This window comes from Lagopus muta, chromosome 22 (genome assembly GCF_023343835.1).
Source record: "Lagopus muta isolate bLagMut1 chromosome 22, bLagMut1 primary, whole genome shotgun sequence".
Taxonomy (NCBI): domain Eukaryota; kingdom Metazoa; phylum Chordata; class Aves; order Galliformes; family Phasianidae; genus Lagopus; species Lagopus muta.
In genome coordinates this window covers 3,114,865-3,130,888 of record NC_064454.1, presented here as the reverse complement: position 1 = coordinate 3,130,888, position 16,024 = coordinate 3,114,865, and the positions used below count along the sequence as shown (strand labels likewise).

The window sequence follows — 16,024 nt, the reverse complement described above, 5'->3', positions numbered from 1 at the left end:
GAATGAAACTGGCAACCTGCCAAGAACATGGCTCTTTCAGTGTTTCCATAAAGCATAATCCAAGGGTTGTGCTAGAAAAATACAAGAATCAAAGCACAGAATCAAGCTGTAGTGCAGCAGTTGCTGATGGGATGGCACTAGGGGGGGGAAAACTGGTGTGTTTCACCAAGTGAGGAATTGAGCAAGGCTTTGCACAGGGCCTGTATCCCTGGACAAGATGTCTCCCTGTGCTGAGGAGGCTGGGAACCCACTGCAGTGTGCCCCTACCTGCTGCCTTGAGCTCTGCATTTCTCATTCAATGCAGGTGCCAGGTCTCAAGTTCCATGAATTTTCCCTGCATTTAGTGCAGTGGTAGCTAAAAGGAGAGGTTCTCAGCAAGTGTGAATTGATGCCCTGTACTCCCATCAACAGAGCTTTGCCTACTCATGCAAACTGAGGGTGTAGGTGATGCCATCAGACAGAAGCATCCTCCCTTTATGCTCGCTCAGTTTCAGAAAGATCAGCTGATGGCAGGAGCCTTCTCCCCTCTGTTGGTAGCTGCTGGTATCAGCTTTATTAGGCAAGTGATAATTAACATCACCAGAGAAGCAGTTGTTTAGAGATTTCTGTGGGAATTATTCTTCCCAAAAGCAACACGGACAGTAATTCTGCAAAACAGAGAGGAGAGAAGAGCTGCTAGAAGGCTGCTGCCCAGCACTTAAACAGAGGAGAAATTATTTGGACTTAAAATACAGACGTGAAATGATGGTGGTAGCAAACACACTTAAAATGGTGAATGAATGAAAAAAGAACACAGCAGTTCCTGTGATCGGTTGCACAGGCTCCAAATTGCCACTTAGCTCTCACCACTTCCCCAGATACACATGGGGAATAATGGTGACCCATCCACACGACACAACAAAACACAGCCATCTCCTTTCTGTTCCTTCCCATTAAAATGTATTTTCTGAAGTTTCTCTGTGGACAGTTCTTAAAACTTGATGTTATCAGTGGATACATATTTTTTTTTCCCATTTTAAACCTATTGTACCATTCTGTTTATTATGTTTTCTAGTGTGAGCAGATCGTATTTATTTGAGAAAAATGTTTGCTGTTTAAAAAACCAATAATTGTATTGCCAAAAATAGCTGTAATTACCTGTGACATCTGTATTTTTTTATTTTGGAGGGGTGGGGGGGGAGGAGGGTTGGTTGGTTGTTTTTAATCTCAAGTGCTAACAGCTGTTAAAACAACCATTGCATTTTAATTTGCTTATTTCATTAAATGGATTTCTCTGAAGTCAAACAAAAGCAGCTCGTAGGTGATTTAATAAAGATGTGCTCCCGCACCTTGCCCTTCCTATTTAAGCGTTGCTCTGCTGAAACATGGAAGAGGAAGGGGAACGTGAGCTCTTTCCCCCTCCCTTCACTGTAGATGAAGTTTGTTTATCTGACAGCAGATGGCACAAAACCCTCTCAAGTCTTTTCCTGCTGCACAGGGACCGGGTTTTCCCTCCGGGTAGGAGGCAGATGGCTCAGTGTCGTCTCTACTGCTCCGTGGCTTTTCCCCTCAAAGTTTCTTCACTGTCATATTTGGATGCATGGCATTGGAAACACGACTTTTAAACAAAGGCAATGACTACCTCTATAATACGCTTTTGGGAGCTCTTAATCCAGCAGTGTTATCAGCCACTCAGACTTTTCATTCAAATCAACTAATTGCTTTGAGTTTTATGGCATACAGCTCTGTTTTCTCATGGAACTGATCATGTCAAGGTTAAAGCCACAGCTTTTATCAAGCGTATGCCAACAGAGCAACGCTTGCACACACCTGAAAATTTAATGGAAGTAGGTTCTAATAAATTAAAAATGAAATGCATGATGTATTTCTAATTAACCAGTTTGTTCAGCTTGCTCAAACCCATGTCCTGCAAACACAGAATGATTTTATATCTTACAAGATTCATATCTTATTAAAGACAGCTCATTTTGACAGTACTTACCATTTGCAAAAGCGTTGGGCAGCTGCAGAAAGCTGCCAAAGGAAGACGTGCTGCAACCTTGCTGGAAGGCAGCACACATGAGTGCTTCACAGAAAGGAGCTCTGCCTACAGCAGGCTTGGGTGAATCTCATGCTCTTCCTGCACATCACACACTTAGGAGACAAAGAGAGCTCTGCTATGCCCCAGCTTGCCTGAGAAGGAACAAGGGGACTTGGGAAACCCACTGCTCCCCTGGATGCCCTTAATGCATTCAGCCCTGCCCCATGTCTCTGCTCAGCAGTGATCCGTGTGTCCTGCTGGCACTTCACCGATGCTCTTTGCTCCTCATGCAGCCACAAACCACACAGCAAATGACCTTGCTTGTTTGTCAGCATTCCTGCAAGCAGAGCAAGACTGTCTTTCCAGAGATTCAAACTGAGTTTTCAAGCAACCCTGCGATGGTTGCACTATAGCAGTACCCACCAAAGATGCTCTGCCTTGCTGGGGGCCTGCCCATCCACTGGAGTTAAACCTTGCACAGTGTCCCTACAGGATAGCTGCAGCAGGTTAACCCAGGCCAGTGTTTCTTTCAATCTTCACCCTAAGCCACAGCTCCTCCCCTCTCCCCTGCATGGGTGCTGATGAGATGGAGCTGAATGGTGCAGGGTGAGGTGCCCCCACTCCTGTCACCCACCGGTTTCACTTAGGGACCCATGAGGTCACTGGTTTCTTAGCAGTCATCAGCACATAGGAAACATGAAAAAGGAACTGCAGAAAAAAAGGAGAGGAGGCAGAGATCCCGGCAGAGATGAAGTCATGGTAAATCTGCTCCCACTGTGCTGAAAAGGGACCCGACAGGGAGAGGAAGTCTGCAGATAGTCCACGCCACCACCACAACATGACTTTCACCACTGTGCTGCATGTCGCAGCTCTGCTCCTGCTGCAAGGTAAGCAATGCACTTCTACCTTTCTTTCTTCTTAAGGGACCCAGCCTGGAGAACTCCATCTGCAGAGCCATATGTAGAGCACTGCACACAACACAGCTTTGCTGCCGTTGTTTTCATACTGACAGCGTTGTGTTGTCACCCAGCTTCCAAAGCTGTGGAGCAGACAGGGTGCTGAGTTCCAGTTCATTCCTAAACCCAGGATCAGTGAGACCAACTCATCTCCCCAGCAGCTGGCAGCATGCTCAGGATAGGAAATTGAAGGAGTCTCCCTTAAACATGAGCAGCAGATTACAGCTTACTTTCCATGGCTTGGATATTTGTACATGCACTTGCTCACATATTTTTGTAAAAAGAGGCTAACATAATAAGTCAGAGTAATTTAGAAAGCACTCACAAAGTACTCTGAAAAAGAATAGCACTTTAAATGCTCAGCCTCTTCACTCTAACTCAAGGATGCATCTTATCCCTACCTTTCTCATCTCTTTCATACATGGGAGAGTGCATGAGGTTCACATTTGATCATGTCAAATATGGAAAGATTTCAAGATTTCAGTGAGGAAAGAGACAAAACAGCTTTCTACAGCTCAGGATTCTCTGAATGACAGCTCTGGTGCTCGCCTAATAGTCTCTCCCTTCTTAAATGCTAAAGCAGAAACTGTAGCAGTGCTATTGCTGATACTACAGTAATAATCTCACACACAAAGACATTATTACAGAGGCCACATCCAGTCTGTCTAAACAGCAACAAAGCATTTTTTAAACACAGCACACTCGGGATATTTTATTACCATTGATTATGTTTAACAGAACTTGGGCCTTGAGAATCTGCCAGTCACACTCCAGCTGAAATAGTGCTTGCCATGCCCTTTCAGCTTGCTGCAAACCAGCAGCACCCTCTTTCTGGGTGCACAGCCCCTCTTCCCCAGCACTTCCAGAGCCTGCTGTACGACAGCTTTGCACCCGCTGAGCCCCGCTCGCTGCTCTCAGCTGTCTGTCGCAGCACCTCAAGAAGCTCAGACTTCAATTCATACATCGGCAGCCACAGGTCAGAAATAACTGGTTGAACAGGATGTCCCTATAGGCGACAGTGTTAAAGATAACTGAAATGACTGAGTTAGTGTTCATCTGCAATAGTGCATGTATTTTCTGCTGGCTAAAATAACAGCAGAGGCATGTACCATTGCACTCTGATGCACTGTGCAATTTCTAGCAAGAAACTGCTGGCCTGTCTTGCTAAGGTGGATGGATGCATTGCCACACCTGATGGCAGACATTTTTCCAGGTACTCAAGACAATTGGGATCCACATGGAATAAAAACCTGGCTTTTGGATCTGGCACAGGAGCATCCCCTGCCCCACAGCGATTGCACTGCAGAGAGCATAGTGGCTTGAAGACATGCAAACTGCCCCATAAGGGGAGAGAAATTTGACGTGGGAGCCATGGTCTGCATGAAGCCATAGTCTCCAATGGAAATTACATGCATGCTCCATTCTGGGGGTTGCTCATTTCTTCTTTAAATAAGAGCAAGCAACCTCCCCCATTTTTTCTTGCTCTCTAACCTCAAAAGGTGCAACTTGAAAGACCCCACATTGCTGCTAGCAACAGGAAAGAGCCACTACGCAGCCACTGTGCAAAATATAGAAAAGCACTGTGGAAAACCACACACGAGGCCCTTTGTGCTCCTTTACCAGCACGCTGCTGGTGACACAGGCCTTCACAAATGGAACCCCTGCAAGGCCATCTCCCTTTTGCAAACTCTCACAGCTTGCACGCACCCTGCGAAACAACCTGAGAAACTGCTTTCAGCATCAAAGATCAGGTCCAATAAGAACGCCCTAAAATGGCTTCGTAGTTGTTACATTTTAAAATGTTTTTAAGAAAATGAAAAGCTTTCCTGAAGCCCAGGGGGATTCACTTCCCCAGACCACAGTGCTCATGTGTGCAGTAGGAACTCACAGCAGACAGCTACCTGACAAATAAGATTAAAACAGGAATGAAAAATAAAACCATCTTACTGCCTATTTTCTTAACTCTGACCAGGGCACCGATCTCAGCCATTTCTCCAGGGCATGCTATCTCTGGAGAAAGCAATTCATTCCGGGTCATCAAATGTTTTCAAAGTGTATTATGTATCTGTGAATAAGCTGAGAAAAACACATTCCAGAGCTCCTCTCTAAAATGAACTGGGAGGAGTGAGTGAAATTTCATTTCAGTAACCCATGCCAGACCAGGTTTGTGCATCCTGCCTTCAAAGCAGCTGCAGCATTACCTTTCCTGCAGAAAAAAAGCCTCATTCTCAGAGCTGTCAACCATTCACAGCTCCCACTCAGTTCACCCACTTGCCAATTAGGTTCAACAGCTCCAGAAAAGAATAAGGAATGCAAAAGCTGATTCATATGGGGAGCACACATGCATTAAGGGGCGTGCTATCAATTCTTCATTGACTCGTGGAATAGCATGTAGCGACTACATCTGGCTCTGCTGGCAGACAGAGGCAACAGACTGCTGGTACAGGTCCTGCCTAGTGATTGTGGTGACCTATCTGAGGATTGTGAATTAATTCAATCAGTACAATCGTACAGACAAGTTTCCTCACCTTTACGCTCTTGAGAAAAGGAAAGCTGACTTATTGCTTCATGTAAAACATGGACACCTTACTTCACATCACATTATAATGGGTCTTCTTTTCCCCCTTCTCTGTGGCAGGGGATTTTCCAGGAGCTGGCAGTGAAACCATAACCCTACAGGAAGGAGAGGACCTGAACCTCCGCTGTACCCTCAGCGGTGACAGCAGAGCCATCAGGCAGTGGCTAAACCCCCGTGGGTTTACCATTTTCCTTGACAATCGTTGGGGTAAGTGTGAAACCCCAGTGCAGAAGTTTCCATGCAGAGCAGAAGGGTCAGCCAGCACTGGGTTTTCCAGCCCCGGCACAGAGCAGCTCTGACTCACCCAGCCGCTGCTGGGGGTGGTTTGACATCCAGCCCCTTTCTGGCAGATGCCAATGAAATGGAAACCCCCACAAGAGTGGTCTGGCAGCAGAGCTTTTAGCGATGAACCACGTTCACCACCAGCACCAACAGATTAGCACAACACCCACTGCTGCCTCAGACAGACAGGAGCAGACCTGCCTGAAAGCTCTGGGCACTCTTCTTCTCATCAACAGTGCTGCATTTAGTGTATCAAGGGGAAATGTTTAGAAAATAAGCAATGGTTTCTAGCACGTGTTGACAGAGCCAGAAATACTACTGCTGGCTTCCCTTCCATTCCCTATCTCTCACCTTTCTCTGCTTGAAGTTTTGCTGAGCTGACACAGCAATTTATTAAGGTCAGGGAAGGAACAGATCTGTGAGTACCTATAGCATTAGAGTGTAGCTCAAGCAGACAAAACAGTATCTGTCTTAAACCTGATGATTCTGCCCATAGCATCAATATCCTTGACCATCCCTCAGCAAGATGCATGATACAACATCCACAAAGATAGGAGTTTGCAAAGAATTTGCAAAGTCCTCTTACAATACCAAACAAAATAGTCCTTCTTTAGAGAGGAACCAAGTTATGCATGGACATTTTCAGTTTTTATTCAGAATCACCACTGTGAACTTTTGTCCCACTGGTTCCCCAAAACCCACTTTGTGAAGCAGTTTCTTCCGCTCTCGTTGTCTACAACCCTTACATTTTATATTTCACCACTACCATGAATTACAGCACAACTGTGATATTCTCCCAGCTCTGTATTTTCAAAAGACCTCACCTAAACCATTAAACATAAAGAAAGATAGTTTTTGAGATCTTTTTATCTCTAATGACTGATTCCCATCCCCAGTTTCAGTATCCCACATGACTTGCTGGCTTGTCCCCAAGACTCCCACAGGAGGAACAAAGCAAAGGCAAGAAAACCTAGACAGAAAAATGGGACTGCACAGCAGAGCGCAGTCGTCTCATAGACAGTTTCATCTAGCTAATTAAGTAAGGATAGAGCAAGAGAAACAGCCAATTAATAAACCATTAATGAAGAAGTATATGCTGACCGTGATGTTCATTTACACACCATAACATACACCCAAAGAGGGGAAGTGATTTTTTCAAAGCAAGAGTAAGTCTTGAGAAATAGGGAATGAGGAAGGGAAAGTTCATCACGCATCTTTGCTCTTTGTTCTTTATTCATGAGCCATATTGTTCTGACTATATATTGTATCCTCACCCCAATGTTTGCTTGTATTTATCTGTCTGAAGATTTCAAGACCCCAGTTACCATAAGACCTGACAACGCAGGACTAAGACTCCCTGGCTGTGCAATGGCTAGGAGGCAGCTCTAAAGGATGGAGAGCGGTTCACCTTTCACTTGCCAAAATGAACATCACAATAGGTTTTAAAAGTGAAATATACATATATATATATATTTATGCTGTTTTCCCTATTGGCAGGGCTTGTACCCTTCACCTTCATCATTTAACTGCTGTCTCTGTGCTAGTGCAGCACCAGCTAGGAACGCTTCACACTAGAACTGCTCAGTTATGTCAAATGCTGAGGAGCAAACAAACAAAAAAATGCAGTAGACAAATCCAATCTCACTCATCACTGCTTTGATTATCCTTGTATGTGCCATCACACATAACATGCTGAGTTTTATTTTCCTTACAGCCTTAAAAGATCCAAGGTACAAACTTACCCGTTATTCGGAGGATGAACTGTCTGTCAGACTCTCTAACGTAACGGTGCATGATGAAGGCATATATAAATGCTTCTACTACAGCACACCGTTCAAAAGCAAGATGACAACTGTTGAGGTGTTAGGTGAGTTCTCTTCCTGCTCTATTCTACAGGAATGGAATAACAAAGCCAGCTCCTCAACTCCAGGATTGCCTTTTTGCATACAATTGTACAGTACTGAGCACAGTCCCAGTCTCAGCTCAGCCCTCCCAAATAACACTGCACGTGCAGCTGCTCATAAAACCAAATAATACTTACTGCAACTGATTCTAAACCTTCCTCCTGCAGCTGCTCCTTCTAAGCCTGTACTGCAAGTATCCCGAGACGCAGAAGGAAGCATTACATTATCTTGCTATACCCAAGGGTGTAAACCACAGCCCCAGGTTACCTGGCTGTTGGATAATGGAATACAGCTTCCCGGTAAGTGCTAAGGCAATATAACAATTTCTATTTATCAGCCTTATTTATTAGTCTTACTTATCCAAGTGTTCACATTTAAAAGTACTGAAGGGGGAAACATCACCAGATGAGACTCCTGCTCATCCTCTTCATTTTATACAACTCAGGCCTTGGTGGTACAGGTTAGGAGGAAAGTCAGCACCAAATAGTGGGGTCTGTGCAGGGGAGAAGGCTCACCTGATGTGCTTGTACTCAGTGCAAGAATGGCAGAACTTGGCACCAAAATCCACTGAGAATCCGGAGTGAAATTCCACTGACATGAAATGAAACCAAAACTCCGAAGGCACAATTTGCAAAGCCCAAACACAAAGTCAGATAATAAAACCATTATAACTGCTTCCATTTTGTGACTGGTACAGGCTTTCCTCAGCCGTGCTGAGCAGCTCATACCCACATCAGTTGCTCTTTTCTCATTAACCTGTTCAGAGGCAGGTAAGTCACTAGCAGAAGCAAAAACAGAGCTTAAAAAACACACAGCTCACAACCCCCTGCAACAGCTACAGACCTGCACACATCTAGGTGAACACAGATGAGAGTAGTGGATAATAGGTAGCTGAATTTAACTTGTGTACAATAGAAACAGCTGCTTTGAAGGCTGTGATCCAATAGCTACTACCTTATTAGCTGTAACTGTTGCACACTGGAGAGGAAATGCACCTCACTACCAACCTGTGAGGAAAACACCCCTAGGTACAAATGTATTTTCTTTTGCATGTTAACAAACTCATTTGTATTTTCTATCATTAAGCAATATTATCATAGTTTAGCATAAAAGATTTTCCCCACAGTACAGAGTTCAAATTAGAAACAGAAAAGCCTGCTGGCCTGAATAAAGCTAGAAATCAAGACTAGAGAGAGGGGGAAAAAAAGAAAGAAAAGCTGTTGAAATCTAGAACCTATAACAGCCTAACACACCACACAGACACCAGATAACCTCCACAACATACACAGCCAACTAAGCATCTTTCCATTTAGTTCGATAAAAGACTACACTTACCTTCATGTCCTACTTGCATCTTGAGACTTGTAACACAAACACCAGTAAGACATTAGGACCTATCAGACCAATGAGAACTACCTGGCCTTCAGCCTCATGTCCTGCAAGCAGCTGGGAAATTAAACATCAAAGAGCTATACTGTATTTGTTTCATTGGTTTAACTTAGAGGTGGTTTCAGATGAAGGGATATTTGCATGAAGAAGTGCTGATTCACCATCTAGCTTGTTTGTGGCTGATGCAAATTCGTGTTTGAATGGAAAAATAACTCTTCTAATTTGGGGTGTCTCAAGCTTTCTGCATGTGCTTTTCCCTTTTTGCAGGTGACTTTTCTTTGAGCAGAAACACTTTTCTCCCCACACCCAACTCCATCCTGTGCTCAGCTTGAATCAGTCACTGCAAATATTTATACTAATCAGAAAATAGCTAATAAATTTTAATTACTGGCAGGGCCTCAGTTCCACCAGGGCACAGCAGGGGCATACCAGCTGTAATTACTGAGCTGTTGCTGACAATTAAAGATTATTTCCTTTCTAGCAAAAACACTCTGAAATCCTTCTGAATTCTCATCTGACCCTATGGGGGATAGAAAAGAGGGCTAAGAAATACCAGTCATTGTGTCCATGTGATACAACAAATTATCCATAGAGGCTAATGTGGAAAGAAAGAATTTCTCTCATTTAAGAAATAAAGAAGTTACCACAGTACAGATAAAGAGAAAGCATTAGGTTTTTTGTCCAGAAACCCTCTATCATAGAAGCAGACAGTTAACATTATTGTACCACTGTGGGCATTTAAGGTAAACATCTGAAAAAAAAAAAGTCCACCAGAGCAATTTAAACTTGTCTCTTTGTGTCACATGAAATACATCTTTATCATCCCATACAATATAAATGAGTAGAAGTCAGTACACCTGGAGGACTGAGATCTACGCCAGACATGTCACATAGCTCTCTTTAATTCATTATGCCATGGTGATTTATCTTTGTGTTTCACCTCTCCCAACAAAAGGAGGGTCTTTTTTAGACATCAACCATGCTGCAAACCAGCAGGTCCTTATGCATCAGGGCCACAGCCACAAGTAGGTGATTTATTCTGTCCAGTAAGGCCAAGAAGTGCTGCTGGGTGTTGGGACATCCCACTGCAGTCCTACAGACTGCATGAGCCCAGCAGCAGGGGAATTTCCCCACAGAATAACCACTTGTGCATAGTAATCATGCACTATTTTAACAGAGTGAAGTAATGCAGATTGTGCCTGGAAGGTTTTGCATTAAATTGCTCTTGACTAGAAAGCACTTCAATGTTGTTTTTTACACGGCTGTGTAGGTGACACCAGGCACACATTAGAAGCCAATGGGAAGAAATGGACCACAACCAGCATCCTCACAGTCCTGGCATATGGGCCCAACTCAACAGCCAGCTGCCTCGTTCACCACAAAGCACTGAGAGGAGGGAAGCTGACAGCGCCTTTCCAGTTCGAGGACGTTGCCAGGACAGGTGCTACAGCACTCTTTGAACAGTAATTATTGCATTTGAGCACTCAGGTAGAGAAAGTCATGCAAAACTGAAACACGTGGTCTACCACCTCGTGTGTGGAATTTGTTTTGCCTACTGGGGCAAAAGTGGAGCTCCAAACTAAGGTTTTATGTGAGTTATTTTTCTTTTTCTACATACCTAAAAACCCACTGTTGTTTTTCAGTGACAAACACAACCCCTGACTCAACTACGCTAGAGGTGGATACGTATGTCTCCGAGTATGTGCAGCCTACAGGTAGGCACCAACTGCTTGGCCTTTTTTTACACAGATCAGATAACCATAAGATCTATCACAAAGAAATACTGTGCAGTGTCTCTGTGTAGAGGTTGGACTGCAGAAGTTGCTGTTAACACTGAGGAATATTTTGCACAGCATTAAGAACTTTGGTTTTTTCCCCAGTGACCACACCAGAGTCAGATCTGAACAGCAATACAGACTTCCCTCCAACCTACCCACAACATAATGGTATGAGTTTTACTTTCATTTTTTACACATTTTATGGTGTTAAATATATTCAGAAGGCAGGGGAACCAAAGGTGGAAAGGAAGGACTATAAATCTAACCACAGTTCAAGATAGGGGACTCAAGCAGCCCAGAACACAAAGAATACCGCAGCAGGTTTCATTTCCATGGACTGGGCTCAGTGGCAAAGCGTGACTTCTGATTTTTATCATGTGTTTGAGGGGTTTTCCTCCAGGATCTGAAAAACCAACTATCCCTTCTGCAGTACCAGAGAATCCATTTAGCATTATTTAGCAGCACAGCATTGACAACAGCCCAGTAAAACCTCCAACCAGCTCTCACATTTACTTGTAAGTTTAGACTTAGCTGCACTCATTTATCAAACCAAGGCAGAAACACTAGAGAACAGCACTATACGCCATCTTACACACAAACATATGACTCAGAAAAGCAGCATTTCTCGCTTGTGAGGGAAGCCCTCCATTTCACAGCCGTAAAAGCAGGCGAGCTCTCTCCCATCAGATGCAGCACAATTACATTCCCGTTGGCAGCAGACAGATTGCCTCTCCTGGAGTGTCAGAAAGGCATGGTGAGAGCTGAGATTTCTCTGCATGGTTGCACTAGGTGGCACTGTGCAACAAAGATTATCAGTGCATACAGACGGCTGAAAACTGAAGCTATTCTACAGGAGAACTGTTTCTAAGAGGAAAACGAAGAGCTGCACCGCAGAAGTTGCTCGACGCAAACCCTCCAAAGCAGCACCCACATCTGCTTAGTGTTACAGAGCAAGCAGTGAAAAGTCAATTGTTTTAGAAAGAACTCTTTGTATTTGTTTAAAAGTGCTATGTCTATGGTTACAAACTTCACAGCCTGGCTGCATCCTGTTGATAAACAATTCTATGAGTAGTAAGAGGGAGCATGAATCTTACAGAACAGTGTGTTTATGTACCTGGTAAGGAAGGAAATGAATGTAAAGCTCTGGCAGACACAGCATGCGTTACCATTTCAGTTCCACAAATCAAAGTTAATCATACCAAAAGATATTGCCTACATGTGTAAGGAAGTCAGAACCCACCTCCCTTGTTTCTGCAGGGCCCGGAGCAACGACATCAGCTGCAGCAGGAGAGCTGTCTGGTACCTCTGCTCACCACATCCCTAACAGTACGTTACATCACAGCACAGATGCTGTGCTCATGTCCCCAGGGCAGCCATTCTCTCACGCTGGGTGATCACACTTCTGAAAGCTATAAAGACAGCAAAAGTTAATCTTAGATAGGAATACAAGAAAATATCTGCTTTAAGGAAAAAAATAGCTGCCTATTCTTGTATTTGCAATCAGGCAAAGCAAAGTAAAGGAGAGGAAAAGTTCAAAAAAATAATGAAGTCAAAGCTCACCCTCCTTTTAGTTTGTCTGTAAATGAGAATTATTGAGTAAGATACTCTGAGGATTTTCTGTTCATAAAGCTTATGTAGTATTTATATTGAAAAGAAATACTGTGTTAAGGAAATGAGCATGGAGTTTTTGAGTTAAGAGCTCCAGAAGTCTCCTTCTGCTACATTATCAGGTGTTCTGGACTTCAAACCTGTTGGAAAAACACAGGATTTTCAAGCATCCCTTAGCCCTTCTTAGAAATACCATTCTCCTTTCCATCTCTCCAGGCACTGAAACAGCACTCAATGCCACAGTCACAGAGCAACTTTTCAGGACAGAAGCCTCCTTCCCAAGTAAAAACGTAACTCTGATTTCCAACAGCACCTCTGGTAAGAACTCCTAAATACTCTTCAGAGACAGCTTCCAAACATGCAGCAAGCTTCCTAACACCCAGCTGATTCTTCCTGACCTCCAAAGCTAGCATCAGTACACTAAATTAATACTGACTTGCAGTCTTGGGGAGAGACCACAGAAATGCAACCATTTTACCATCTAGAAAAAAGCTGAATGTTACCATTTGTTGTGCTAGGGCTAAGTCTGAGAACTTCAATTAGTTTTTCATACAACTAGAAAAACAACTGAGCTTGTGTCTTAAAACTGAGCCCAACAAGGTGTATTCTGCTCTCCCACCATGCTGATCCAGCCTGGTCCAGGATACATCATTCTTGTTTTAATAACTAGAAACTCTCAAGAAGCAACAACCCAAGCATACATCTGCCTCTTTTACAGAGCAAGATGTGAAATCTGAAGGCATGAGTAAGAAGAAGAAGGATCTCCTGCTGCCACTCCTGGTGGCAGTTCTCATTGTCGTGCTGCTCATCATTGTAGTGCTTTTTACATGGAAGCTGAAGAAAGCTCATGGAGTTTGGAAGAGAGGTGAGTGATGGCACTGTTTGAGTACCTGCTGTATTTCAGAGGGGCTGAACAGCTGAGATAAGACACAGCTCCCCTGTCTTAAACAGCTGTCTACAGACAGTAGCTGTGACTTGTTGCAAACAGCTGCTGAGGATTCCCCTGTAATCAATGGCCTCACATCAAGCTTCACCCTACATGACTCAACTATATTTTCTTCTCTTAAGCACATCCCTCGTGACTGACCAGAATTACTGCATCTTCATTTTCTGCCCTCAAAAGACTAGGATTTTTATATTCAAGGAAGAGAGTGAGGAAGAGTCATGGGAAAATCTTAATCATATTTGATTTTTGCACAGAAAATGATACTTCAGACCAGACCTTGGAGAGTTATAAATCCAGATCTAACGAAGAAAGCCCAGGCCATGAGAAGAGCAGACAAGGTAAAAAGTTTCAAACCAACATAAGTTGATCTCTACCAGATAAAGTGTTGCTGCTGACCACTGCAGAAGCAGATTGCTGCCCACCTTACTGCACAGAGACACTTCCAAATTGCACACTGTGAACTGGAATATTGCAAAATTAAGCCTTTCCTATCCTGAGGCCTACTACAGAGCTTGCAGCTTCAGCAAGGGTGACACAGAGCTGTACAAAATTCAAATTATTGCCTTTTTATTGAATAGTTTTGACTAGATAATCCCAGTGGTTTTATCTAAATTTAATGTGATAGAATGCTGTTCAAAACATCATCAGTGGTACTTAACTATTGTTAAACAGTCCTGAATATCCTGGGTGTTTCATCATTCTATAACACTATCATTAATATATATTTCATGCAGGTGCTTCCCCCTTTATAAAATCAGTAATAAATATGTGTTTGTCTTTCAGTTGTCAATCAGAAGTCCAACGTGCAATATGTAACAGAAGGATATGTGGAAGCAACACAGAAGAATCCAAGTGAGAAAAACACTACAATACCTGAGGAACAGTTTGCATGTGGAAAAGAAACAGATGTATAGCAAAGGGATCCTCCTGGCAAGCCTATAAAATGTACAGAAACACCACTGTTTTCTGGCATTTATGTTTCAGCATTCACAAATCAGTAGGATTTCAGGGAGCAGACATACAAACAGTTGCCTGAAATCCCAAAGGCAATTTAGATTGTTTTCATCTGAAGGTTGGTAGATAGGGACAGTGCTCCTAGATATCTGTTCATACATATGAAGACTGACTTAGCTCAGTCCTCAAAGGATTTAATTCACAGCTGGACTATGTGATTTTAATGATCCTTTCCAACCTTTATGATTTCATGATAATCAATCACTGCCAGAAATACAGGTCCTCAATCCACCCTAATTGCTATTAAGGTCCTGGCAAAGAAATCTGCAATTAGTCCCAAGGGACAAAGGATATGCAGACAGTCAGCACCACTTCTGCCACCTTCCCTGTAAGCACAGGACTGACCAGGAAACTTTGGGTGATGGAAACCAATCGGTACTTCTAACATCTCATTCTGACAACCAAACCTGGGCACCCAGCTGTATTTACCCAAACATCCTGATGCCAGAGGCATTTAAAAACAACATGGCTGTCTTCTATGGAAATCTTGAGATGACAAAGGAGAAGAGGAACCACACGGTGGGACTCTGCAACCCAGGGGTGAATGCATTTGCGTGTGGCGGGAAAGGTGTGAGAAGCAGCAGGACATTCCCTCTGCAGACCAACACAGTGCTGTCAGCAGGAGCTCTTCTTCTGCAGGAGCCTCGTGCTGTGGTTCTGTAAGGCACAACCAGGCTCCTGAAATAAAGGGAATGTTCTACAGGACAAAGCTGTGTTTATTCTTCTCATTAGGGATGGTCATTCCTCGCCAGACTTTATTCTGCAAACTGGTCTTGGATATCAAATTAAGTAAATGCCCTTGAAGCGACTGCTAGAAATATTTCATTTTTATGTGCAAAAAATGAAAACATTACTTCATTTCAGGAGGCTGTGGATGCCCCATCCCTGCAGGCATTCAAGGCCAGGCTGGATGTGGATCTGGGCAGCCTGGGCTGCTGGTTGGTGACCCTGCACATAGCAGGGGGTTGGAATTAAATGATCATTGTGGTCCTTTTACAACCCAGGCCATTCTATGATTCTGTAATTTTGGACCTGGGGAGGGGAAGCATTTTGTATACAAACACAGATCTACCTGGCAGCTCACCGTGCAGAGCCCAGGCCAGGAACAAGCACCAACATCAAATGTTTGCTTTGCACTATGAAACGTCCTGAAAAAACGGCAATCTGTGCACAGGGAGGAAGCACAGCCCGCCCTTCGGCTGCGCCCCTCAGCGCCCCTCAGCGCCCCGCGTTCCCGCGCCCGCGCGCTGCAATCGAATCCCGCGCTGCCACACCGCTCTTCGATAACGTCCGCGGTACCGTTTCACCTCAGCAGGGCGGCAACCGTCGTTCTAATAAACCAACCTGATTTTACCACAGCCTACCTGTCGGCTTTTCAAGTGTTTTTATTTCACCGCAGGGAACGATCCGACTTCTCGCTCCCCCAGCCTGGGGTCCGCACCCCGGGCACGCTCATTTTATTTCCCGCGCTGCCCACCCCCCCCCCGCCCAGCACTTGGTAGCTGCCGCGCCGCGTCCTCCGCCGTAACCATGGCGACGGCGCGGCCCA

The 16,024-nt window shown here is 44.1% G+C and overlaps 1 protein-coding gene across 2 annotated transcripts; it reads left to right on the top strand.

Moving 5' to 3' along the window:
- The first annotated feature begins 2,618 nt into the window (after positions 1–2,618).
- CRTAM (cytotoxic and regulatory T cell molecule) lies at positions 2,619–15,647 on the top strand. Of its 2 annotated transcripts, XM_048968506.1 has the most exons (12): positions 2,619–2,907; positions 5,615–5,761; positions 7,551–7,703; positions 7,908–8,039; positions 10,400–10,570; positions 10,773–10,844; positions 11,010–11,075; positions 12,165–12,233; positions 12,732–12,833; positions 13,234–13,380; positions 13,716–13,799; positions 14,245–15,647. In XM_048968506.1, the coding sequence occupies exons 1-12, from the start codon at positions 2,859–2,861 to the stop codon at positions 14,373–14,375; spliced, it is 1,323 nt and encodes a 440-aa protein (XP_048824463.1). In that variant the 5' UTR covers positions 2,619–2,858; the 3' UTR covers positions 14,376–15,647. The 2 variants fall into 2 exon arrangements, with proteins under 2 accessions (XP_048824463.1, XP_048824464.1); XM_048968507.1 differs by lacking the exon at positions 12,165–12,233.
- Positions 15,648–16,024: the final 377 nt, after the last annotated feature.

Bases quoted from the DNA above. Each gene is read 5' to 3' on its own strand.
- CRTAM (XM_048968506.1), top strand. From the start codon at position 2,859: ATGACTTTCACCACTGTGCTGCATGTCGCAGCTCTGCTCCTGCTGCAA. The intron at 8,040-10,399 runs GTAAGTGCTAAG...ACGGCTGTGTAG, and splicing joins TAATGGAATACAGCTTCCCG to GTGACACCAGGCACACATTA. The intron at 10,571-10,772 runs GTGCTACAGCAC...GTTGTTTTTCAG, and splicing joins CGAGGACGTTGCCAGGACAG to TGACAAACACAACCCCTGAC.